The following is a 25658-nucleotide window of genomic DNA, read 5'->3' as shown; positions in this document are numbered from 1 at the left end:
CTTTTATAAAGCAAAAAATAAAATATCTGATCGAAAAAAAAAAGAAACAGTTGGATTTTTGTAAGATATATACAGCTGATATATTTATATATACATATCAAAAATATACATAGTTGCATTGTAACACTTTGTGCTTAAAACTAATGCTATTTAAAGCGATTGTCTATAGTTATAAACAAACTAGACTACTGTTCACTATTAACCAATTCAAACCACTGACGCATAGCCTCGCTTAGCACCAGCGGCAATTGATTCAAGTCGCGTACTATAACGTAGTAGGGAAAAGGAAAACTATCCAAGTAGTTGTTGATTTTGACGGAACCGTCTGCGTTCACTTCAACATGTTGTACGTCAAGTATGGAATTCTGCAAAAAGTACACAATTAAATTAAAAATTGTACTCATTAAATTAAAAAGCCGTGCGTACCTTATTCTCTGGATTATCTATGATGATATAAACAAGGAATATGCGTTGTAGTCTCGCCAGCTTAATGGCATTCTTCACCTTTTGATTGCCCTCGCTGAATATATTGCGTCCATCGCTCAAAATGAGCAGCAAATTCTCAAAGAGACTGTTGTCGCCAGCGAGGCCGCTTTCCTCGGTGTTGACAGTGCGTATAAAGTCAAGTAGACCCGCAATTTTGGTTTTATCCTGCGCGAAATTCAAGCCGCTAACCAAACGCGGTCCATCGAACTGCTCTGTGTGATTGAGTATAAGCTGTGGCGCTTCGCCAAAGGACACAATGCTCAGGCGTCCGCTTTCCAGCAGCGTTAGCGCTTGCGAAACCAGCGAAATGGCCTCCAGCGTGAGTGTCTTGGAGTTGTTATGATGCATGGACTTGGAGTCATCAATGGCAATGGTAATTTTGTAGTCACGCTGTGCGGGCTTTGTGCGTCGCAGCCAAATCTTATCCTTGCGGAACTGCGAAGCGATGTAGGGTATGATTTTTTTCATATTGATGCGACGCCCAGTGCGATAGTCGCCCTTCAGCCGAGTGCATTTGGTAGGCTCCAAAATGAGACGCAGCTGCTCGCAAAGCTCACGCGCATTTTGTGTCATGCGATGTGAAATGCTGGCCCAGCTTTCGTAGTCTTCATGCTGCGGTAATGACTGCAAAGTGTATAAAGTTTAGCTTAAGTTGTACTAATTGTTTATGCAAATAACTTACGCCCTTGGCGCCGCTTAGCTGTTGTTGATACAGCTGACGCAGCTGCAGTTCCTCCGCTGTGCTGAGCTCCTGAGCTTGCGTGCTTTGATCCAGCAACAACTCCGTGCTTTGTAAATTAAAAATTAATATATATTTAAATGCTTTATGCAGCGTAACTTACTTGCTATGCGCTGTAGTCTCCGCACTGCGTGGCACAGTCATTGTGGTAATCAATTCACCCTCGATTTCCATTTCCTGCGGCGTTTCCAAACGCTCTGTCTTGGCTTGTTCTGTTTTCGAGGGTTTGTCGCTCTTTTGTTCTGTCTTTTCAGCACTCATTTGCTCCAGTTCTGTTTGCTCCTGTGCTGGCGCCTCTTCGTTGTCTTGCAGCTCTTCAGCAGCATCCGCTTCAGCATTCTGCTCATCCTTAGCTTGCTCCTCCTCTTGATGCTGTATTTGCTTAGACTGCTCCTCGGTGGCATTATCCAGCGTAGTTTTGTCGCTGTTCTTGGGCTCCTTGACATGCTGATATTCTTCTGCTTCCGCATCTGGTGTTGGCTGCTCTTGTTGTTGCTCTTCCTTATCATTGTCTGCCTGCTGCTTCAACTGCTCAATGGTCTTCAGCTGCTTTAGTTTATGCTGCTCCGCTTCGCCTGCATTAAGTCCCAAATGTTAGCCATGTTTAAAACTGAATTATATGAGTAACTTACCCAGCGTGCGCTCTTCATTGGTGCGTCCTTGTTTGCGTTTTTCCTGCGTTTGCTTTTCATTCTTGCGCTCCTCTTGCGTCACGGTTTCCTTGGTCTCTGCTATGCCCTGATGGCCACCATCGTTGGTCTGTTATAAAAAAAATAAATTAATATACAAATCTACATTTGCTTCTCAAGTGTTTCTACATCATTTTCAGCCTGTCCAACGCCATCCTTTTCCTCGCCTGTCTCTTGCTCATCCAGCTTTTGTTCCTGTTTGACATCCTCTTCCTGCTCTTGCTGCACTTGATCTGCTGAGCTGTTCTGCTCGGTGTTGGGCACAGATTGCACATTCTCTTCCTTGCTGGACTTATCTTTGGACTGCGCATGTTGCTCTGGCTTTTCCTCGCGTGGCTCAGCGGCAGTTTCTTCGCTTTCAGGCTCTGCCTCTTTATCCAAATCACCGCGCCTTTGTGTGTCCGCTTCTTCCTCATCCTCTGGCTTTGTTTCTTCTTCTTCAGCTTCACCATTCTCTTTGAGATTTTGCTCTGTGCCAGCGTCCTCGGCCTCGGATTCACTGTCAGCCGAATCATCGCCTTTGTCCTTATCTTTGTCCTCTTCGCCTGGCTGCTCATCAGTTTCATCCTCTTGCTCCTCAGCTGGCTGCATTTGCTCTTTCATGGCATCAATGTCAAATGGATTTTCTTCATTGCCCTCCTCTCGCTCATTGTCGTGTCCCTCATCCATGTTCATCTCACCCAAATCCATTTCCTCGGGCTCTGGCGGCTCCTCCAGCTCATTGTGCATGGCATTGGTTTGCTCCTCATCCTGCTCTTGGTCTTTCATATCATCTATATCTTGCGCTTGCTCCTTGCGCTTGTCCTTGTCGTTGCTCTGCTCATTGGTGGCATCGAGTCCATCCTTTTCATGCTCATCTTTGCCATCTTCTTTGGCTGCATCGTTTTTGGTGTCCAAGTCATTGTGATCATCCTTTTCATCCTTGCTGCCTTTGCCCTGATCCTCTTCATTGAGCTCTGGCTCCTCTTGCTCCTCTGGCTGCTCCTCATCATCGCCCCAAATCTGTTCATCCAGCTTATCGGCGCCCTCCTCTGTTTCACCCATTTCCTTATTCAGCTCCTCGTCCTCTTCTTCGGATTCAGCGCTGTCATCATCCTCGGGCTTATCCAAATCCTGCATTTTGCCTTCAAAATCTTCACTCAGCTCTATGCCCTTTTCTTCTTTGCAGTCGGGCTGCTCTTTCTCGCCCTCATCTTGTCGATCCTCCGGACGCTTGGCATCATCTAGCTGATCCTCTGACTCGATTTTATCCGATGCATCTTGATCACCAGTGCCGTCCTCCAGCCCAAAGCCTTCACCCTGCTTGGAGTCCTGCTTCTCCTGCTGCTCATCTTGCATTAAATCCGGTGGCACACAGAAGCCTTTGCTGCCTATCTCCACAAAGGCGGTGAGCATGATGCACAGCATTTTGGAGCACATGCTATGCGTGCCCAGCTGCTGCAGCAGCAAATAATCCGAAAGCAAACGATATTGTTGCAGTATGGGCAACAAGGCGGCGGCACGACGCAGGCAAAGCGAATGTTGCACGCTCGGCTCAGCATGTTGCAGCAATAGCAACACGTGCGTAAGCTTGTGCAACAGCTGTGGCAGCTGCAACTGCTGCCAGTCGCTGCTAAGCTGTTGACTTAGATGTTGCTTCAAGTGCTGCTCCTTTATGTCGTCCGCATCTTCATCCTCTTGTGGCGCAGTGGCTGCGTCTGTGGCAGCTGTGGCAGAATGTTGCTTGTAGATCTTTTGCAACGCCAGCAGCGTTAAGTGTGCAATGTTGCCCAGTTCCAGCTCCACTTGTTGCAAGTCCACAGGCTCCGCTAAGCTGTTGCTGCTTGGCGCCGACACTTGCAGCGCTTGCAACAGCTGCAGCAGCGGCTGCGCTAGCGGCATGTACTCGCCTTGTGGCAAGCTAAGCAGCTGCAACAATTGCTGCAACTGTTGCACGTGCGTTGCAAAGCGTTGTTCATATTGTTGCAACTGTTTGTGGCTTAAGAAGGCAACTTGACGCTGTTGCTGCAGCTGCAGCAGCAATTGTTGCACGCTTGCCAAAAGCTGCGAGCTTGTTGACTGCAGCTGTGGCAGCGGCAGTGTTATGGCATGCAACAGCGCATTGTCAGCGGTAATTGTAGCCGCTGTGGCAGGCGCACAATTCAGCAGCAGTTGCCATTGTTGCAACACGTACTGCAGCTGACTTAGTTGTTGTTGCAGCTGCTGCAGTCGCTCGCTGTGGCAAGCGTAGCTGCGCGGCGATTGCTCATCAGCATGCAATACAGCAACTTGTTGCAGCTGCTGCAGCGCGCCACGCAGCTCGTAGCTTTGCTTGCTTGCCTCGCATAGTTCCTGGCGCTGCTGTTGCACTTGCAGAAATAGATCGACGGCATTGCCCTTCAAGCGTTCAATGTTGGGCGGTCCCAGTTCGCTGAGCGGCGTCAGCATTATTTGCTGCAGCAGCTGCAGCTTGAACACGCACTTCATGTAGTAAAGCTCGCTGGACGCTGCTGTGGTGGCAGCTGCAGCATGTGGCAGCGGCGGCTGTAGACTGGCCAAGCAGCAAGGCGTTTGTTGCAAGTGCGCCAAGTCGCTGCGCAGCGACAACTCGAGCAGTCCAGATCTATAGCTTACGCCCAGTTTGGCGAGTAACTTAAACAAATCCGTTAGAGCTTTGCGCTTTTGTTGCAATATTTGTTTGGCCTGCAACAGCTGCTGTGGGCGTGGCTTGCTGCGTTCCACTTGCAAGCTGCGCAGCGTGTGGCAGCGTTCCAGCTGCGCATGCAGCAGCTGCTGCAGCGCTTCAATCAGCTGATTGTAGTTGCAGCTTGCAAGCGTTTGCTGCACCAACTGACGCGCAGTATGAAAATGTTTGCCCAGACGCTGCAGCAGCGGCAGCGTTTGTGGCACCTGCAGCAGCGGCAAGTAGCCTTGTGGCGCCAGCATAAACAGCGCGTCAGCTAAGCTATAAGCGCGCTTGGCAGGCTGCAACATGCTGTAGTCCTTAACGGTGGCATCTTTGGGTTGCAGCAGTTCGGTTATGGGCAGCTCCAGTTGCAAGCGATATTCTTTGAGAAACTTGTGCAGCTGTCGATGCACACTTGCAACATTGTGACGCATGCTAAAGTAGCTTAAATCCTTGTTGTAACTTTGTATTTTAACAAACTCGCGCAGTTTCTTTTCCAGTGGCGCGCGGCGTGTTTTTGTCAGCGCCTGCAGCTCCAGTCTGAATTGTGCAAAATAAGCTTGCAAATTATGCAGCGCTGCTATGAGTGCTGCAGACTGCGCTGCTGCTGCGCTGTCGAGACGCTGCTTGTTGTGCAAATACAGCTCAAAGGCGTGCAGCAGCTGCAGACGCAGCTCAAAGTCACCAAAGTTGGCAGTTTCAACAAATTGACGCAAGCTTTTGACTGTTTGTGGCACATCCAGCGCAGGCGCTTGCAGCAGCTCGTAGATGTAGAACCAATAGCGATAGGCGTGCTGCTGACACTGCTTGGCAACTTGCTGCAAGCAGCTGCGCCAATGCTGCAGCTCCAGTTTGGTCCAGCGCTGCACAAAGCTCGCCAGCTCCAGCTCCTCTGCCTGCAGATTGTTCTGACTGTGCGCCAGCTCATTCCACAGCGACACCTTTTGCCGCAGCAACTGGCAGCCTGTGTTATAACGCACCAGACTTGCATTGGCGGGCAGCTTGCGTATGCGTTGTATGATCACACGTATGTCGGCAAGTCCTGCATGCTCCGGATAAAGCGCCAGTTGCTCCAACACGCGCTGCTCAATGCGCTGCAGCACGCCCAAACAGCCGCTTGCCTCAGCTATGTTGGCGTCTTTATAATAATCGTAAACTGCACACGTAGCTGCATCTAGTTGCAGCTGCTGTTGCTGCATATTCAAGCTTAGCGCTAGCGCATTGTATAGCTGCTCATCCAGCTGCTCGCCCAGCGCTTGCTTATAATGCTGCTGCAGTTGCACAAACAGCTGCAGTCGCGTTGCGTACGGCGACAGCCATTCTAGTTGCTGCTGCTGCTGCTGCGCTGACTGCTCATAATATACCTCACTATGTTGCAGCATTAGCTGCAGGAAGTTGCGCACTAGCTCCGCATATTGCACTTCATTCATTAGATCAGCTGTTTTGGCATTTTGTAGCTGCTGTCGTCGCTCTCGCAGCTGCTGCAACAGTTGCTCATCCAGAAACTCTGCAAAGTCACCTTCGAGCTGTGTTGGAAAATATTGTTGCAACTCACGCAGCTCCATTTGCTCCTCGCTTTCCACTCCACCTAAAGTTTTAGTTTTGTACAGCGATTCTTCCTCTGCTTGCTGCTGCTGCTTGCGTTGCTGCTGCTGCTGCCAGCTTTGCTGACACAGCGACAATGCCTCATCATAGGCGCTGAAGTTTGCTTCATTCAGCTGCGTGCCACTGCTGGCTATAAACAAATGCAGTTCGTTTAGCTTGCTTAGCAGCAGTTCATAGTACGCTGCATCGGCATGTGGCAGCGGCATTAGCAATTGCTGCAGCTGCTGCTTCTGCAGCTTAAATTCCTGCAACGTTGGATATGCAAGCAGCTGCACCAGTTCGCTTTGCACTGCTTGTGCTTGCTGCACGCTGCCTGCTTGCAACACGCGCGTAAACACAGTCTTGAGTTGCTCCAGACCAAAGCGCAGCTGCTGCAGCGCGCATTTGACAGGCTGCAGCAAGTCCTGGAAATAAGCCTCATATGTTGCAAGTGTGTGTTGCTGAAAGCGTTGCGCATTTGCTAGCCAAAGTTGCAGCTTCTGCAGCAGCTCCAGGCAGCTGACGCGTTGTGCTTCAGTTGCTGCCTCAGTTGCTGTAAAGTGTTGCCAATGCTGTTGCACTGCCACACAAAGTTGCCACAGCTGCGCGCTTTGGCAGTTGCTTAGCAAAAAGTGTCGCAGCTGTGTGGCAAGCTGATTATAAGTGTGTGCCTCAGCTGGTCGCAACGCCAGTTGTTGTTGCTGCTGCTGTTGTTGTTGCAACAGCGCGCTGCGTTGCTGCTGCAGCTGCGCATATATATCATGTCCATAATGTTTATAGTGCAACATTAGCTGCATAAACTCGTATACGCTCAGCAAATGTTGCAAATTTGTTATGTCCTCGCTCAAATAAAGTTGCCGCAGTCGTTGCTTCTCCACGGGGTCAATAAGCGGCGCTTGGCACAGCAGCTGCAACTCCAGGCAGCCAAGCAGCATGTGCCCCAAAGCAGCATCAAAGCATTGTTGCAACTCCTGCGCGCTTTCTGCTTGCAACACTTGCTCCAGCGCCTGCACCATTGTTTGCTGTGTTTGTGGCACGCCTATTAGCTGCAACTCACGCAGCAGCTGCTTGCCACTGCGTTGCAAGCATTCCTTAGCATTGTGCTGCAGACTATGCTTGCCACACAGCAGCGCTGCATTCTGCCACAGCAGCTGACGCGACTGCTGCAAGCTTTGTGTCCATTCCTGCAGCTCGCCAAGTGGCACGCGTCGCAGCTGTCCATTGCCTTGACACAGCAGCGACAGCAGCGTATTTGTTAGCGCTGCGCCTTGATAACTGTAAACACAGCTCAGCTCCAGTGCCGCCGTTTGTGGCAGCTGCGCGCAGTCCAAACGCACCGCCAAGTTGTCCAATTGATAAGCTTGCCATGCGGCACGATATTGCCGCTCGTAGCTGCGCAACGTTTTGTAGCAGCTGCTGCCACTTAGCTGCTGCAGTTCTGGCTCTGCCTGCAACATGTGGCAAGCTGTCATTATGCGCTCATGGCCGCTGTGCTGCAGCGTATTCAAGCATTGCCACAGCGGCGCATTGAGCGTCAACAGCTGCTCGCTATAAAGCTCATTTACTTGCTGCTGCGGCTGTTGCAAGCTTGCGCTTACCACACGCTGCATAAAGTATTCACGCAACGCTGGCAGCAACAATTGATAGCTACGCAGCTCGGGCTGCTGCTGCTGCTCTGCATCCTCCGCCTTGGGCTCAGCTAACTTTTCCTTGATTTCATTCAAATCCAATTTCAATTGCATTTCCATTTCCATAGGCTGCTCTGCCTGCTTAAGCTGCAGCTGCAGTTGTTGCAACAACTCGAGCAACTCTTTGCTGCTCACTGCTGTGGGCAGCTCGAACTTGCCCAGCTTAAGCGCCGCGCTGTTTTGACGCTGATACGCGCGCCACTTGTGCGCCGCATCGCTGTGCAACGCCAGCCACTTTTGCTGCCACAGCTGCCGCTCCATGTTGCCATACTGCGGCACCAACTGCAGCAGCTTCTCTAACTGCGCCAGCTGCTCATGCAGCGTTATCTGTAAGCAACAAAATCAAATTAATACAAGCAGCAAGCAGCACAAAAGATTAAAGTAAAATTAAGCGAGTCAAGTTTAAATTAAATTATTAACTCTATTTTTTGTTTAATAACTCACCTGCTCCTCCAAGTAGTTGGGTTGGAACAGCGTAAAGTTCTTGGCGTACAACTTGCTGCTTTGATTTGTAGGCGGCTTAGAGTGTTGCACATAGACTTGCATTTGTTGCAAGCACTCACTGAGCTGTGGATGCGTCTGCAGCAGCTGCGGCCAGTGCGGCTGCAAGGCTTTAAGCAAATGTTTTTGCAGCCAGCGGAAGTGCAACAGCAGCGTGTGTTGCAACTGCACGTTGAACTCATTGTGCAGCAGCAGCGGCTGTTGCGCCACCAACAGCAGCCGATTGAACCAAAGCAGTTGCGTAAAAAGTTGCGCATATGCTTCAAGTGTCAAGTGGCAAGCAGCCAAATCATGCTGCAGCAAGTGCAACAGTTGTTGCAACAGTTCAGCTAAGTGCAACAAGAAAACGTTGCTATGTTTGTCTGACACTTTGCCGAGTGGCAGCGCTTGCGAATAATCCAGCAGCGACATGGTGGCAAGTTTTTGATTGGCCAGCGGTTGTGGCAAGTTGCCGAGCAGCAAGCGTGTCCATAAGCTAGCGCTTAAGCTTAAGCAGCGCTGCTGAGCTGCAGCTGTGGCAGGTTGCAGCGCATAGTCACGCAAACGCGGCAGCAACAAACGTTGCCAGGGCAAGTCGCTTAAGTCATCGGACTGCAGTTGCTGCTGTAGATACGTATAAAGTTGCTGCGACAGCGACAGCAGCTCAGGCTGCGCGTGCAGCAGTTGTTGCATATAAAGCTGACGCAGTTGCAAGTCCTGCTGGCTGCACGATTCATACAGCATGTAAACAAAATAACGCAGCAGCTGCGGCAAGTTGAGCTCAGCTAATTGCAGCTCGGCCATGCCTTGACATAGCTGCGTCAACAGTTGCTGCGGCACTTCATGCACAGCTTGCAACAGCGCAGTTAGTGGCGCTGCTTGCAGCTTTATCAGCGTCAGCTCATTCAGTTCATTTGTTCTAAGCACAACTGCGCTTAGATCCAGCTGCTGTTGCTGCTCCTCAAAGTTTTGTGTATGTTGCAACACCAGTTCACGCAGTTTATTTTGATAGTAGGCGAGTCCAAATCCTAGCAAATCCACGCTTGCTGCATACACATAAACCTCCATAGCTGCCACATAGATAGCGCGTTGCCACTCATAGCCAATGCGTCTGTAGCCCACGCTCAATGCCGCACATTGCAGCAGCTGCGATATGGAATGCGCATGCAACTCGCTCAAGCCGCGTATGTGCTCATGTATTTGCAACAAACAGTCGATGGCGCTTAGCTGCAACACGCCCTGTTCATGCAACAGCGCGCGCATATCATCCACGCTGTACTCCGCATCGCTTAGACTCAACTCTACGCAACGATTGCGCATAGCGCGCGACAGTTCGCCATGCTTGGGATCAATGGTAAGAAAGGCGCGAAATCCTGGCGCTTGCCGCACCAGCTCCACGCCCTGCGCCTGCGTGCCCATGCCCTTCTCCGCTATAAGCAAACTGCCATTGGGCTCAAACACTGGATTCAGTCTGTCCAGCACTGCTGCCGAGCAAAGATTCACATGCTCCAGCAGCACATATTGTCCGCTCTTCAGTGCGCTTACAATATTCGAATCCACCCATTCAAAGCTGCCGCCTGTGTTCAATGAATCCGCCGACTTGATGTACGCTTGCAACAGCAGCAGCTTTGCCTCCAGTTGTGGCAGCTGCGCGCAAGCGTCAGTGCAGCATTCTTCCGGCAACTGTTGCAGCTGCGTTATAATGTTGGCCAAAGCGCTTAAGCGCTGCTCAAACAGCTTCAGCTCCTGTGCCACTGTATGTTGCTGCAAGTCTGCAAGAAATAGGTAAATGTTAATTATATGCAATTAAATTGTATTATAATTTATATACTTGTGCTTAAGCGCGCCAGCTGATTGTACTTGCTCCAAGCATGCCACAATTGTTGCACAAACTGCGGCGCATGTTGCGTTAAAAAAGTTTGCTGCGCTACACCAAAGATCAACAACTCCGCCTGCTTGTAAATTTGCTCCAAATGGCGATTCAAATCAATCTGTGTAACAAACAAAAATAAGTAGAGATTAAACCATAAAAGAAGCTGGGCAACTCACCTGCTGAAAACTGCCTGTGACTGAGTCATCAATGGTGTCCGTATTGCAAACTTGATTCGACAGCACGCAGAGCGCATCGATGAGCTTGGTCTTGCCGCTGTCTGTGGCGCCGCAGAGCAGCAAAGGTTTCTCCATGTGCACTGTTTCCACAATATGCTTGAGTTGCTGCCGCTGCGTCGCAAGCAACAGTGGTGAGGATTGCTGCTGTTGCAACTGTTGCTGTTGCAAGCTAACGCGTGGCAGCACAACATCGTTTAAGTAAACATTGTCCGCTGTCCAATAGAGTGACACATCCTCAGCCAGCTGCTGCAGCTGCTCCGCCTGGCAGCTGAAAACTTGTGCAAAGGCTTGACGTATGTACAACTTGTCCGAAGTGCAACGCATGCGTTGATAGTAAACCAGCTGCATGCGCTCGTAAAGCGTTAGCAGGAAATTGTTAAAGGCCACATGAAAGTTTAAGCTAGTTGGTCCTGGTATAAAGCCTGTGGCTTCATGCTGCAGCAGCTCACACCAGCGCAGTATGTCACGCAAATTAAACTCAAAGGGTCCACCCTTGTAGCCAAATTGCATGCTGGCCACGCCTTGCTCCAGCTGCTGGCTGAAGCGCACTAAACGCGCAGCCAAGTCAAAGCTTTCAAACTCCGCGCTGAGCTCTGGTCGCTTGGCATGCAGCTCAAACAGATTCACTGTGCTGCAGCTCTCAGGCAGCTGCACAAAGTACTGCTGCAGCTGCTCAAAGTATGCGCCAAACTTGCTGTTGACCACATGCAGCAAATCCTCGGTGCTCAGACTACGCAAATAAACTTTGTTGAAGCGATTGAGAAACGATTGCGGCAATCCTTTGCGTCCGCCGCCTTGCTTGAGCGGATTCTGGCATGCAAAGATGCGCGTGCTGCGCGTTAGCTGAAAGCTGCGATTTAGCTCGGGTATATACACTTCACCACGATGATCCAGCACAGCATTCAAGCCTTCAAGCACAGACTGTGGCGCCAGATTCAATTCATCCAACAAAATCCATGTGTGCTCCGATTTGAGCGCCGCCAGCAACGGACCATCGCGCCAAACAAAGCTGCCCAGCTGTGACTGCGACTGCACGCGCTCCAGCAGATTATCCTCTGCAGGCAAATCCGTGCCAAACAAATCCGCTAGATCTGTATGCTCGCACAGATTAATGCGCACCAGCTTATAGCCTATGGCCTGCGCCATGCTCTCCACTATGCTGGTCTTGCCCACGCCTGGCGGTCCTTCCAGCAGCACAGGCTTCTGCAGCGTCAGCGCCGACAGCAGTCTAAACAGATTTTGCTTTGAAGTGGGCGCATCAAATAGAAATTGGCTGCGCTCAACGCTTAAGCCGGCGGCATTAACTTCTATGAAGAAAGGCGCCAAGCCAAAGTGTTGTGAATCCAACCGCAGCTGCTGTCCACGTTGCTGCTGAACTTGCGCCGCATCGAACTGCTCGTTTAGCTGCAGCGCCGCTTGCTTAATTGCATAGTCTATAATACGCGCTCTAAGCTGCGCCAGCTGCTGTTCCGTTTCATGTGGCAGCATCTCAAGCGCATCCAAGAATATAGTCTCCAATCCAAATATAGCCTGAGCAGCAAAACTTAGCTGCGCATTGTTCAGCATATAGTTGGCCCATGCCAAAATGTCACGCACGCTGAACTTGAACTTGTCCAGGCACTGTCTGATGTACAACACTATATCCACCATATAAGCAGCTATCGCTTGCGTGTCCTTGCTGTAGCTTAGCTGCGCACGTGACATGCAGTTGTGCGCAATGGCTATCAAATCCTCACGCTCATCCGAGGGCAAACACCAAATCTCTGTAAAGCGATTGCGCAACGCTGGCGACAACTCCTTCTTGCCAAAGTCACCACCTGGATTCATAGTAGCCAAGAATTGAAAACCCGCTTGCGCCTGCACAACAAAGTCCTCATCCGAGTGCAGACCGCCCTTCTCCGCCAGCAGCACGCTGCGTTCCGGCTCCAGTATGCAATTGAGTCGCTCCAGCACAGAGTCCTCCGCCAGCGAGATTTCATCAGCCATAAAGTACGAGCCCTCCAGCATGGCATACACCAATGGACCATCTGCCCATTCGAACAGACGCTGCTGCTGCTGCTCGCCGCGACATGGACGCAGTCCGCCCAAAAAGTCCGCACCCTCGGTGTGCATATGACAGTTGAGTATGCGCAGCTGTTTGCTCGCAATCTGCGCCAGCAACTGGCAAACGCTAGTCTTGCCACAGCCCGTGGGTCCCACCAGCAGCACAGGCTCATCAAACTGCAGCGCCTTGGCCGTCAGCACAGCCATGCGCGTCATATTGCGTGTCCACACCAAATCCCCACCTGGCGCATACTCACGTATTGCCTTCAAAATGCTGCTGCTAACAGCGGAGCTCTGCTGCTCGCTGTGCACATCGAAGAGCAGCTGCAAGTCCAAGCGTTTGCGAAAGTTTTTGTACAGCGTTTGCTCTATGAGTTGCAGCTCCTCCGGCGTGCGCACCTTGGCGCTCAGCACTAGATAGCCCTCTTCGACTAAATGCTGATTCCAGTCGTACTGCTCGATCTGCTGCAGTGCAGCATCTGCATACGTATAGCGATTGCCCCAGCGGAACAGATCACGCAACGTAAACAGCTGCTTGGCGCTGTGTTTGCGCTGCTGTTGCAACTGCCCCATGCATTGCACCATTTTGCGCGCATAGCTTGCGGGTATGCGGCAACGCTGCTCCAGTATAACCTCCAGCTCCGCGCGTGGTATGTCCGCAAAGTGCAGCTCAATGAAGCGATTCTTAAACGCACGCGACAGCGTCTTGCGTCCACCATAAAGACCTGGCGGATTTTGTGTGGCAAACAGCATAAAGTTGGCATGTGCCTTGACTAAGGTTTGCGTCTCGGCTATATACAGCTCACGATTGTCGTCCAGCACACGATTGAGCGCTTCTAAAATGTCCGTGGAAGCCAAATTCAGTTCGTCCAGTATAATCCAGTGGCCTTGCCGCATCGCCTGCACCAGCACGCCCTCGCGGAACGTTAACTTGCCCGTCGCATCCGCTGCATAGCTGCCTATGTACTCCTGCAGATCCGTATGCTCATGATTGTTTATGCGCAGGCAGCGATTTCCACTGCGACGTGCCACATAGTCGATGAGACTTGTCTTACCCGCGCTTGTAGGTCCTTGCAGCAGTATGGGCAGCTGTCCTATGGATATAATACGCGCCAGATCCTGCAGATTGTTGCGCACACTTGCAGTTAATATATAATGCTCACATGCTTGTGGCTCTAGCTCGCCCTGCTGTATCCAGTAGCCTTCAAACTGTAAATACTTCTCGCCCAGCTGTGGCAACGCTTGATTCAACACCGCTTTGGGATTGCTTAGCAGCGCATCGCGTATAAGCAGCAGCACCAGCTGATGCGACTCCGTGTCCAGCTGCGTCAGAAAACTGAGACAAAAGCTCTCGTACAGATTACGCTCAATGGAGCCGCAGAGATTACGCGCGCATATGCGCAAACTGCGGCAGAGTGTGCGCAGCGAGTAAACCGGACGATTGCCCAGACCATCGTTCAGCTGCAGCTCGGCCAGACGACGCAGATTCTTGTACAGTTGCACTATGTTGTGCACCGCTTTGCGCTGTATGCCCGTGTTGGCCAAATAATCGCCCACCAGCAGACTTAGATCCGCATCGGTTGTAAGCTCATCCACAAAGAATTCGCTGAAGCGATTGCGTATGCCCACGGGTAAATCCTTTTTGCCTATGTCTGTGTTGGGATTCATGCAGGCAAAGATGCGAAAGTCGGGATGACGCTTCACCGGCATAAAGTCGCCACGTTCCAGCAGCACCACCGAGCCAGCGGGCTCGAGAATGGTGCACAAACATTCCAGCGTCTCTGCTGTAGCCAAATTGATCTCGTCCAGCAGCACCCAGTCGCCATTGCTAATGCACTGCACCAGCGATCCGGGTATGAAGGCAAAGCTTATGTTGATGCTCTTCTCCAGCTGTGACTGCAAACGCTGCAGTTTCTCGCGCAACGTTTGCCAGCGTGGCAGCACCGGGCTGCACTGATGTTCCGGCTTCTGCAACAGGCCGGCGCATACATGCAACATGCTGCGTATGATAACCATGTGGCGTCCATTGTTAAAGTGTGTTGCAAAGTTTTGCAAGAACTGCGCATTCTTGGCTGCATTGAATGTTTCATTAAACAGATGCTCGAATTCATAGCGCAGCGGCGCCAGCACATAGTTCAACTCCACAGGCTTAAAGCCGCCCACAAGATCCGACACATCCGACTGATTGTTCATATTGATGGCCACCAGTTTGTGTTCAGTGCGTGCGGCTAGATACTGCACGGCAGAGGTCTTGCCCACACCAGTCTCGCCCACTAGCAGCACGGGCTCGGCATGATGCACACAGACTGCAATGCGCTCCAGAATGCAGCTGGCCAGACGCGTAAAGGAGAAGGTAACCCGCTTGGCGTTAGCCTGTGACATACTCTTGCGTGTTAGCTTGCTTAGCTTTTGTCGCTTGGCAGCGCTCTGCTCCAGCTGCAGCTCCTGCTGCGGCTCCTCCTCCTCCTCCGGCTTCGTTGGCAATGTAGCGCGTCCAATTCTAAAATGTTGCGCACCGAATTCCGACTCTGGCTTGTAGTCATTAGCGTAATGCTCGCAGCGTGAGCGTATAATGCCCAACTTGGCGCCTATGCTGGTAATCAATGCCGTCTGCTCCTTGGTCTTGGGCATATACGCACAAAAAACATCCACAGCATGTTGGAATACAAAGTAAGCGCACTCGGCGCTGGTGACAGAGAACTGTGCACTGGCGCGCTGACAAAGCTTGATGAGATCACGCGTAGACACCAGTCTGCCCGAATGCGGCAGGCTACCCGGCGCCAGCTGCTCAAACGGCAACGCCACATACTTCTCGGTATTGTCTGCCTTGTCGTTGCTTTCCTGCTGCCGCAAATTATCCGCCGCCGCATGATCACCACTGGAGAAAGTCAAAAATACGTCCACAATGCGATTGGCTACCGTCGCTAGCTTGGGATAATTGCTGCTTACGACCTTGCAGAGCTCATTGCGTGATAGCGGCAGTATATTAATGGTATAAAGATATTTTTCCAGCAGTGCATACAAGGATTTGCGATTGGAATTGCTTGCCGACTTGTTGGTGCGCACTGTGACAAACAGCTGAAAGCCTGGCTCGATTTTAACGCAATCCCTGAATCCGGGCACGCTTAGATAATTGCGCTCCAGCAAACTGCTTAGTATGGTATATGTATCCTGTGTGGCCGCATCCAAATCCTCAAGCAACAGCCAATAGCCATGCATAACAGCCTAAAAGTCACATATATATCAATTTATTAAATTATATAAATTGCATGTGGCTTACCTGTGTCAGCACACCTGGCAGCCAAATAAACTCGCCCGGCACATCTGTGCAGCGATATTGGCCTAGCAGCATTTTGCTGTCCGTCTGATCTCCAAGCTGTATGCGTAGGAAGCCATTTTGACGACTCAGTTGACTTTCACTCTCCAAATCCAACAGCTGCTCCAAGGGTACATCATTTAACTTTCGCTTATTTGCAGTTGCTTTAGCTATCTTTGATTTCTTTTTAGGTTTTAACAGCTGTTCCTCCTCTGCTGCTTTCTGCAGCGCAGCTGCATGTGCTTCGCGTTCTTTGGGCTTAGGACAAATGCGTCCAGTCTTGCGCGCCAAATACTCTATAAGCGTAGTCTTTCCACAACCCACCGGACCGGAGAGGCATATTGGCTTGGCTGCTGCAACGCCCAGGGCAATGCTACGCAAGTTCACCATAGTAGAGTCCACTTTAACAATGCGATCGTAGCAGCCATCGCTATGCGCATAAAACTCTTGATTCTCCTGATTGTAAACTGGCAGCAGCACACCTTCCATATTGGTTACCGCTTGCTTGCTTTGCGTCAGCTGCACAGTCAGCATTTGCTCCTTCAAATCCGGCAAGTAAGTGCAGCTAGTTTGTTGCAACAGCAGTAGCTGCTGTTGCTCTGCCTCAAATTGTAGCCTCACCGACACAGATATTTCCCTATTGAATGTATGCAGCTGGGTGGCGCTCATGTCACTCAGCAAGGCCATCACCTCATTGCAGTAAAGCTGCGTTAGTTGACATGCCTGTGTCTGTTGTGGCGCATAGCGTTCCAGAAAAGACGACCAGTCCCACAACTCCCGATAGTAAGCCACATCGCATTTTAAAAGCTGATAACAGCACTTAATCAGCGGCAAATTTGTCCCAACATTTTTAGTCTTTTTGCTTTTCTTTACAGGAACTTGAGCGGCGCTTTGTTGCTGCGCAAACGGCGCGGGCTTTTGACGAAAATAACATTTGGCAAATCTGCATAGAAAATACGCAATGAGAATCATTAACATTTTAGTGATTTAGCTTACCTTTGTGCATCCACAGACAGCTGCAACAGTTTTGCTAATGCCACACACTCCAATTCATATTGGTGCGCCTGCTCTGCCACATTGCAGCGCAGCGACATGCTTAGCAACAACAACAGCTGCTCCCTAAAGCTTATGGCCAGCGGCAGCGTATATGCTGGAACTGTTAGCTGCTGGCTAAGAGTTTCAAACAAGCATTCAACATCCTTTGCCACATAGTGCTTAAAAAAAATAACGCATGGGTATTTTTTAAACATGTTTCACATGAGGGGTGCTCCAACTCACCTGCTTCTTAATAAATTTCTGCACGTGCAACAGAAAATTATCATCCTGTGGCTCACTGGCAGTCAGCTGCAATAGTTGTTGTGCACTGCGTCGCAGTTTGTTAATATTTACGTCCATTGCTTTAATTTCTGTAGCATTCCTTGAGCACCGCCACTAAAAACAAATGCGAATTTTAAAAACACGTGCAGCGCAAATGGTCGTGCTTAAATGTGACCGCATCGCAAGTAATGAAAAATACCAAGCACATTGCGGCTAATAAACCGTTTGTTTACATTTTCGTTGTGAATGTATCGCAGCAGAGCGTTTGTTTTGGTCTCTTAAATAAGCTAACTATATTGCAAATATGTAAGTATTGCAGTGTGTGAGCATTAGAAACGCATAATAATAGGTTTCATATGCAATTGAAATTGTTTCAACTACTTTTAGTTGCTCACACAAATTAGCAAATTCACGTGAGTCGATCGTGAGGTTGCGCACACTGCTGAATGGCAAAAGTAACGGCTTTTGCCATTTTGCCGGAAAGGAAGAAACACTGCATTTTCTATAATGAATATTAACTCAAATTACAAAATTTTAAATATTAAAGTGCGGGATTTTGCGAAGAATATCGCATTTCCTCCTGTAACACCGCCCAATTTTGTCGGCGAGTACAGCATGTCGCCCGAAGGCTTCTTTGAAAACTCAGGCTCACGCATACGTTATTTGACACCGCTGCCACCAAGCGCTTTTCCAATTGACTTAAATAATGGTAATATTACAACAACAACAGATATCGCTGACGAACCGCGTTACTTGGACAACATGCTTAGATTTATAAAAGCGTCCAAGGAAAAATTTCTCAAATACACTGAACACCAGCCAAAAGTACTGTATGTAAATATGGAATTTATATGCACACGTGAGGTGATGCGCCTAATCGCGTGTGCGCCCTATGATACCAAAACCAACTGGACGTTGGCCATAAGCAAATACCGTCAAAATATTTATATAGCTAAGGTGCCAAATGAAGCAAGACCTTTCTGTGGCTTTGATCAGGATGCTGCTAAACAATTGATCAAGGCCAACTGGCTTAAGAAGCTGCGTAAGCATTGCCTCATGTCACTGGGTAAGTGCAGATACATTCTTATAAAGAATAAATTATGAATATCACTTTACAGCTAATAACATTGTGCTGCCCGATTCCTATGAACAAAAGGAGGAATGTGGACAATATTACGCAGTATATTCAATATTATTCGACGGAATGAGTATACTTTTCGATGCACCCGTACTGGCCGAGCAGTGTCCAAATTCTTTGTAAGGATTGCGCATACACTGAAGCGCACTTTTAATAAGACTTCATATTTTTTAGCATCTCGGAACCAAAGAAGTTTTTGGAGTTGCAACTGCGTCCAGGTAGTATGAATCGTGCCGAGTGGGCAGTACATAACCGCGACGAGTCTATTCAATGGTGGGTGGAGAGCTTTTTTATTGGCGCTCAAGGGATTTATATAGCTGACCATGATGAGCGTGGTTTCGTCCATCGAATTAGAAATCATGAGATGCGTGCTTTTAGGAAAGAATGTGTAAGTCTCACACACTCACTTTAAGTAATATTTTGCTTTATTTTATTATTTAACTCTAGGAACGGGATTGGGCGCCCCATTTCTGCGCAAATTTTCTTGCGCGCTTTCTACGCAAAATTAAAGAAATAATGTTACCCGTGGACTCCGCCAGCACTGTTTACCTGTTTGATTTTGATGCTAAGAACGGTATAATTACCTATAGACCTGAAACAGCAGGCAATGAGCATACATTCATACCGGACTGGTATCGGTTGCTGATGGAAGAGAGCTTATGTTTCAATTAAGTTTTTCGTCAGATTTAGTGTTGAGAAGTAATTTCAATTTATTGACAGCATTAATAGAGTTTATGTTTTTCAAGAAATATTCATCACACACACTATCATTAAATACAATACAATTTGTTGTTTGTAGCCATTGTTGTCACTTGAGAATGCATACGATTTACAAAAATATGGAAAATGCTACAGTGTTTACACGCTAATTTAGATTAGATGTAGTTGCAATTGTGAGTTTGTTGTTCTTGATTTAAACTTAGAGCTCCGTTTTCTTGGGCTTGCCACTGCGATCATAGCCCTTCAGTTCTGTTGTGGCCTCCTTGGCAATGTACTTGATGAAGTCATCCAGCTCGCGGCCAGCGTTATAGCTAACTGGCTTGTGCTTGGCATCCTTGGGCAGCCAGAAGAGTGTGGGGAAACCGCGCACATTGAACTCTGGTGGCACATCATTAGCAGTGGCATCCATTTTGACAATGGCCACTTCTTCGCTTTGCAGTTTCTCAGCCAGCTCATCGTAGATGGGAGTTAGCTTCTTGCAGTGGCCGCACCAAGGTGCATAGAATTCGACCAGCGTATCCTTGCCATTGTTGATGACCACATCATCAAAGTTCTTGGCGACAGCAATCTTAACGGGCGCATCATTTGACTCTGGCACGGGCTCGCTCTTAATATAAGGCTCCAATTCACCAGCCAATAGTTTCTCAACAAATTCCTTAAGATTCTCCACGGAGAATTCTTCCTTCAGCGCAAACTTCAAGTTCTTGGCATCGCGAGCCAATATGACGGGCTTGTCACCAACGAAATCATAGCCATACTCGTTCAGCTCATGCTGGAAATCATCCTTGGAGCTAATAGCAAAGCTGATTTGGCCAGCAAACTCCTTGGCAACCTTGAGCACGCGATTGCGCCAGTAGTTGGTGCCCTTGGCGTTCTTAGTATAATCAACACCGTAGTAGGCTGTGATCAGAGGATTTTGGAAATCGCGAGAAGTGTCCTGGGTGCGATGACCAACGAGACCATGACTATAAGGTCATATATGTTAAAAAAAAACTTGACTTTATGTATAGTGATAATAACTTACTAATTCTCCTTGATGAAGGTGGTTAGATCGGACTCGGAGCTGCCCTCAAACTTAACAGTTGACGACTCGAATTTGTTGCTCAAATGTGGCGCGCGGATTAGCACAATCTTATCGCTGTATAGAAGATAATTGCAATTAACATTAAGCTCAACAATTAAGCTATTTATTAACATTAGGAAATATATATAATAGGCAAAGAGTGCATTTTTTTTTTGTTTGCTTGAAGACTTGCAACTTGCCACATCGACTTACGTTTCGCCCTGTTTCTCTAACACAGAGTTGTCATCGCTGTGGCCAAAGCGATATTTCTCACGGTTCTTGTCAGCAAACTTCAAGAAAGTCTTGGCCAGCTTGGAGTCCAGATCACTGAAGTAACCAAAGATGGTGGTGTCCTTGGTGTCCAGGAACTTGGTAAGCTCAGCAACGGTACGCACATGCTTGGAGGCTGGTCCAACTTGAGCGCGCATATACTTGGCAATGCCAATGGCCTCACGTGGACCATTGTAGTCCTGAGAGACTTCGTCGTGACGGAAGATCTTAAGCGTAGGATAGCCGCTAACGGAGTACTTGCTGCAAGTATCCTTGCCAGCCTCTGTGCAGTCAACCTACAAAGAATACACAATTTATTGATTTTTTATTTATAACTTAACATAATCATTGTGCGTACCTTGGCCAATTTGATTGGCGGATCATCATCCTTGATTATCTCAGCAGCCTTTGCATATTCAGGCTTCAAGCGCTTGCAATGGCCGCACCTAAAAATATCAACAATTAAAATGACACGTCACATGAATTGTACACTACATTAATTATTTTGCTGTTTTTATCGTAACATGTTGAACGTTTGAAATTCTTAATAATAGTTTTTGACGCGCTCTTATCAGCGCCCATCCTTCCTCATAACAAGTGCCACAGCCTTATCGTGAAGACTCAATTAAACGGGTTGTTATGTGCTTATGTTGCCTGCTGATAACGCATAAAAAAATCTCTCAAGACTAAGATGAAACTATTATTAAAACTCATAGCCGGCCGGCATAAAACTTGTCTGCGTGTATGTGTATTTAGTATTTTCTGCTGTTATTCTTTGTCTACTAGTACACACACACACTAATTTACAGCATTCTCGCTTTATCAGCCCCCCACTACATATGTACGTATACTGACTCCCAAGCTCCACCAAAATGGCTGACTGTCATTCCTGTAATTTTTTTCACCGTTGCGCTGACGTGTACCATTTGCGAGAAAAAATGGCATAAACAATAAAACCATGACGCGGCAATTGGTTTGCCAATTGCAAGTGCTTAGTATCCCCAGCCACACCCCTATACTTACCAAGGCGCATAGAACATAACCAATGTGGTCTCATGCTGCTTTAAAGTCGACTCGAAATCAGCATCACCAAGTTCCAATACATCTTGCTCCGCGCCGGTAGCAAAAGCTATTAAACCGAAAATAAGTAACGCAGCTACTGGACGCCACATCTTTACGTTTGTTTTATTCACTTTGTACTAAATTCCAAATATGTATATATTAACTAGTCTCTAGTACAACCGCCTGCTTAACACAAATTTACGTCCAGGCCGGTTCGAAAGCTTTACAAGAATGAAGCTGAAAACGGAGACGAAAAAAAAAGAAAGAAAAGAGAATGGATAAGCCACGTCATTGATAACGATATTTCTCGATTGCATGTCTGTTGCTGCGCTGGTCCCACTTAAATTTTGACAAAGAGACTTTGGATTACCGGGCAGTCCCCAGTCAAATTTTTAAAAGCCCGACATGGTTCTATATAACCATACAATAAGTTTTTTAAATTGTTACATTTGAAACCTATTTGTACCTAATGATAGTCTGGCATCACTGACCGTTCAAAATAGTGCTGTGTAAGCATCATATAAAATTGACTAAGTTCGCTCATTCTCCTTTAATCACTGAATTAGTTCGTTAATTTTGTTCGTTTGATTTGGTTCCCTCTATAATATTTGTCGTTTTATACCACTTTAAAATATAAACATTTATTTATATTTGTGTTTCATACATAAATGAATTTAAGGCATATTTGTGATGAAAACCCAAATAAAGAAAGTAAAGCAGCAACAACTGAAGAAAATAACTCGATAATGGGTGCACAATGCAGTTCGTTCTTTTCAGTGAACGTTCGTGAACGAACCAGCGCTGTTACAAAAGCAACCCTGCAGACCACGCTTCCACCTCGGCAGATAGGCTACTTGCTTCCTTTCTTGTTGAACACTCGTTCACTTTGTTCAAGTCTGTCGCCGGATTCGCATAGACTTTTTGATTTCTCATTCAATTTATTCGAGAGTAAGTTCTGTTGCTAAGTGAAATTAATTACATACATATATATGTAAATGTGCAATGAACCAGCAAAGTGCAATAAAAAAACAATTTTATAAACAAATATGCAATTGGAGCTAGAACAATCTCTGCATTTATGCAAATGTTTAAGTGTGTGTGTCAAGTGTTTAAAGATAACCTATAAGAGCAAAGTGAAAGGTGGTGACGAAGACTAACACGTGGCAAGCAGCAGTAGCAAAAGAAAATTGCACTAAAATGATTAATTTAAATCATTTAATAGATAGTATGAGTCACATACGATTTTTTTGCGCAATATGGTGTAATAATTCCTATTGCTAATCGCACTTCTCCACGCCCATAACGCGTGGCATAGGCGCAACGTGATTCACATGGATTTCATGCGCAAGATTAAGTCATTCAACTGCATATAATTTGCAGAAATTTAAAGCATGTGCTTAGAAACGTGGCAATTCGCAATCTTGCAAATTTTGAAGTCTTCTGGCTCTTTCACTCTGCACGCTTAGGCATAGAATTTCAAGATGGCGGCTAACGCTGCAGATTATTAACTAAGTATGGCCAAGCAGTCATTGACTTGTAGGAGTTTTAATACATACATACATATTACTTTTTATTGCGAAATCGAAAGACTGACTTTCACACAAGGTGAAATTTGCTATCTCTATGCATATTGGTCACCGCCTCTCCCAAAATGGCTGGCCTGCATTTCAGTTCTTGATCGTTGGTTCTCTCTCGTGCTGATCGTTGCTTTCATATGCCTTTGTCCAGTCGCCATTTTTCAATTTACTCTTGTGCTTGCCATCTCGCTCTAGCACAAAAAACGTCACACACACTAACACATTGTTATACACTTGACTAGATTAAATTTGCTGGAATTTTCTTTGCGCAATGTATTGACCGATTTTTAGCATAAAATGAAACTCAATTTTGCATGATGATTATTAATTCAGTTCTGCTACTGAAGAAATTTGACGACAAAAAAAATACCAAATCACTGAAAGAAATTGAGTTGAATTTTAAATAGATTTTTGATTTGCATACACATAAATAAATATATTTTTCTATACTTTGCTCTTTGCACGTAAATTTTTGCCAGTTTAATTATTACCTTTGTGAAACATGCAATTCCACCACCGAGACATGCGGCCGCGTTTCAACCTAACCTCAATGTTCGTGTGGGGCTGCACGCGTAGCCCAAGTACTGTGTAAAATGCGGACGACGACACAAACACGTTTTGCTTTGAGGTTAGGTTGATTTGCTGGCATCGTATAACAAAGAAAAAAAAATTAAAACAAATTTTGAACAACGTATGCATATAAAAATGAATTTTAGGTCACTTGAAAATTTTCCCAGTACTGTATTACACTAATATTGTCGCATTGTTAATTTAATTTTTGTTTGCTAACAAATTTGTTTACCCATCTGTTTCTACCCTAAAAAAAAATTGGCAATTGTACCCACTGTGTGAACCCAACTCTACATTTTTACCCACCACACACAAACACACACTTGCTGCACGCTTGGAAACCTACAACCACAACCTGAAACCAAATACAAACAGCTATCCAATAAACCAACATGGGCAAGGAAAAGATTCATATCAACATTGTCGTCATTGGACACGTCGACTCCGGCAAGTCCACCACCACCGGTCATTTGATCTACAAGTGCGGTGGTATTGACAAGCGTACCATTGAGAAGTTCGAGAAGGAAGCTCAGGAGATGGGCAAGGGCTCGTTCAAGTACGCATGGGTTTTGGATAAATTGAAGGCCGAGCGTGAGCGTGGTATCACCATCGATATTGCTCTGTGGAAGTTTGAGACTGCCAAGTACTACGTGACCATCATCGATGCCCCTGGCCACAGAGATTTCATCAAGAACATGATCACTGGTACATCCCAGGCTGATTGTGCCGTCTTGATCGTTGCTGCCGGTACTGGTGAATTCGAGGCCGGTATCTCCAAGAACGGTCAGACCCGTGAGCACGCCCTGCTCGCTTTCACCTTGGGTGTCAAGCAGCTGATTGTTGGTGTGAACAAGATGGATTCGTCCGAGCCCCCATACAGCGAGGCCCGTTATGAGGAAATCAAGAAGGAAGTGTCTTCTTACATCAAGAAGATCGGCTACAACCCAGCCGCTGTTGCCTTCGTGCCCATTTCCGGCTGGCACGGCGACAACATGTTGGAACCATCTACCAACATGCCCTGGTTCAAGGGATGGAAGGTTGAGCGCAAGGATGGCAACGCTGATGGCAAGACCCTCATCGAAGCCCTCGATGCTATCCTGCCCCCAGCCCGTCCCACCGACAAGGCCCTGCGTCTGCCCCTGCAGGATGTGTACAAAATTGGCGGTATCGGAACAGTACCCGTTGGCCGTGTGGAGACTGGTGTCCTGAAGCCCGGCTGCGTTGTTGTCTTCGCCCCAGCTAACATCACCACTGAGGTTAAGTCCGTGGAGATGCACCACGAAGCCCTCACCGAGGCTGTTCCCGGCGATAACGTTGGCTTCAACGTTAAGAACGTGTCCGTCAAGGAACTGCGTCGTGGCTATGTTGCCGGTGACTCCAAGGCCAACCCACCCAAGGGTGCCGCCGACTTCACCGCTCAGGTCATCGTGCTGAACCACCCTGGCCAGATCGCCAACGGCTACACTCCCGTGTTGGATTGCCACACCGCTCACATTGCTTGCAAGTTCGCTGAGATCAAGGAGAAGGTCGATCGTCGTTCCGGCAAGACCACCGAGGAGAACCCCAAGTTCATCAAGTCTGGTGATGCCGCCATCGTCAACTTGGTGCCATCCAAGCCTCTGTGCGTTGAGGCCTTCCAGGAGTTCCCTCCTCTAGGTCGTTTCGCTGTCCGTGACATGAGACAGACTGTCGCTGTCGGTGTCATCAAGGCCGTCAACTTCAAGGATGCTTCCGGTGGCAAGGTCACCAAGGCCGCTGAGAAGGCCACCAAGGGCAAGAAGTAGCTGGCTTTCTTCCACATCAACATCAACCATAACAACAACAACAACATGCAGCAGCCACAACTCAACAACTATAGCAACAACAATAGCAGCAGCAGCCACAATAATAATATGCACAACAGTAGTAGAACAGAAACACCAGCCCTGGGCAAGATGAACGATAAGATGTTCCAGCAAAAGCAAAAGTTTAATTTTTTCCATCGTAAAGAGTTTCGTCGGATACGAATGCTAAACATCGCCGCCGCCTAATACGATTGAGCGAGCAACAAGATGCAGAAGACTTTATAATCCTCAATCTTTAGTTTACCTACGTATAAAATATGATATTGTAATAAATAGACTTTATTACGGTATTATATTT

General features: G+C 47.8%; 4 protein-coding genes and 1 non-coding gene across 5 annotated transcripts; 3 read left to right on the top strand and 2 right to left on the bottom strand.

Moving 5' to 3' along the window:
* Positions 1–81: 81 nt before the first annotated feature.
* LOC108597210 (midasin) lies at positions 82–17194 on the bottom strand. Its single transcript, XM_017983648.1, has 12 exons — positions 17078–17194; positions 16796–17013; positions 15764–16742; positions 10381–15708; positions 10163–10322; positions 8296–10103; positions 2044–8178; positions 1858–1984; positions 1329–1800; positions 1169–1274; positions 427–1110; positions 82–365 (listed from the first exon to the last, which is right to left on the bottom strand). The coding sequence occupies exons 1-12, from the start codon at positions 17192–17194 to the stop codon at positions 186–188; spliced, it is 16314 nt and encodes a 5437-aa protein (XP_017839137.1). The 3' UTR covers positions 82–185.
* A 537-nt stretch (positions 17195–17731) lies between these two features.
* On the top strand, positions 17732–18938 carry LOC108594670 (protein cutoff). The gene is made up of 4 exons (XM_017979811.1): positions 17732–18182; positions 18235–18373; positions 18429–18642; positions 18702–18938. The coding sequence occupies exons 1-4, from the start codon at positions 17732–17734 to the stop codon at positions 18924–18926; spliced, it is 1029 nt and encodes a 342-aa protein (XP_017835300.1). The 3' UTR covers positions 18927–18938.
* Position 18939: 1 nt separating this feature from the next.
* Positions 18940–21596, bottom strand: LOC108596065 (protein disulfide-isomerase A3). The gene is made up of 5 exons (XM_017981460.1): positions 21331–21596; positions 20666–20753; positions 20251–20603; positions 19999–20112; positions 18940–19939 (listed from the first exon to the last, which is right to left on the bottom strand). The coding sequence occupies exons 1-5, from the start codon at positions 21477–21479 to the stop codon at positions 19174–19176; spliced, it is 1470 nt and encodes a 489-aa protein (XP_017836949.1). The 5' UTR covers positions 21480–21596; the 3' UTR covers positions 18940–19173.
* Positions 21597–22223: 627 nt separating this feature from the next.
* On the top strand, positions 22224–25470 carry LOC108596066 (elongation factor 1-alpha 1). The gene is made up of 2 exons (XM_017981461.1): positions 22224–22317; positions 23892–25470. The coding sequence occupies exon 2, from the start codon at positions 23909–23911 to the stop codon at positions 25298–25300; it is 1392 nt and encodes a 463-aa protein (XP_017836950.1). The 5' UTR covers positions 22224–22317; positions 23892–23908; the 3' UTR covers positions 25301–25470.
* Positions 23256–23330, top strand: LOC117134732. The gene has a single exon (XR_004458809.1). It is a non-coding gene; the product is annotated as a small nucleolar RNA snR61/Z1/Z11 (small nucleolar RNA).
* Positions 25471–25658: the final 188 nt, after the last annotated feature.

The sequence above is a fragment of the Drosophila busckii genome, chromosome 2R (assembly GCF_011750605.1).
Source record: "Drosophila busckii strain San Diego stock center, stock number 13000-0081.31 chromosome 2R, ASM1175060v1, whole genome shotgun sequence".
NCBI classification, from domain to species: Eukaryota; Metazoa; Arthropoda; class Insecta; order Diptera; family Drosophilidae; genus Drosophila; species Drosophila busckii.
Note: the sequence above shows the minus strand (reverse complement) of the source record. Positions and strands in the feature narration are given on the sequence as shown.

Bases quoted from the DNA above. Each gene is read 5' to 3' on its own strand.
- LOC108597210 (XM_017983648.1), bottom strand. From the start codon at position 17,194: ATGGACGTAAATATTAACAAACTGCGACGCAGTGCACAACAACTATTG. The intron at 15,709-15,763 runs GTAAGCCACATG...TGTGACTTTTAG, and splicing joins TGCCAGGTGTGCTGACACAG to GCTGTTATGCATGGCTATTG. The intron at 10,104-10,162 runs GTATATAAATTA...TATTTCTTGCAG, and splicing joins GCTGGCGCGCTTAAGCACAA to ACTTGCAGCAACATACAGTG.
- LOC108594670 (XM_017979811.1), top strand. From the start codon at position 17,732: ATGTCGCCCGAAGGCTTCTTTGAAAACTCAGGCTCACGCATACGTTAT. The intron at 18,183-18,234 runs GTAAGTGCAGAT...ATCACTTTACAG, and splicing joins GCATTGCCTCATGTCACTGG to CTAATAACATTGTGCTGCCC. The intron at 18,643-18,701 runs GTAAGTCTCACA...ATTTAACTCTAG, and splicing joins GTGCTTTTAGGAAAGAATGT to GAACGGGATTGGGCGCCCCA.
- LOC108596065 (XM_017981460.1), bottom strand. From the start codon at position 21,479: ATGTGGCGTCCAGTAGCTGCGTTACTTATTTTCGGTTTAATAGCTTTT. The intron at 20,754-21,330 runs GTAAGTATAGGG...TGATATTTTTAG, and splicing joins GTTATGTTCTATGCGCCTTG to GTGCGGCCATTGCAAGCGCT. The intron at 20,604-20,665 runs GTACGCACAATG...TATTCTTTGTAG, and splicing joins CGCCAATCAAATTGGCCAAG to GTTGACTGCACAGAGGCTGG.
- LOC108596066 (XM_017981461.1), top strand. From the start codon at position 23,909: ATGGGCAAGGAAAAGATTCATATCAACATTGTCGTCATTGGACACGTC.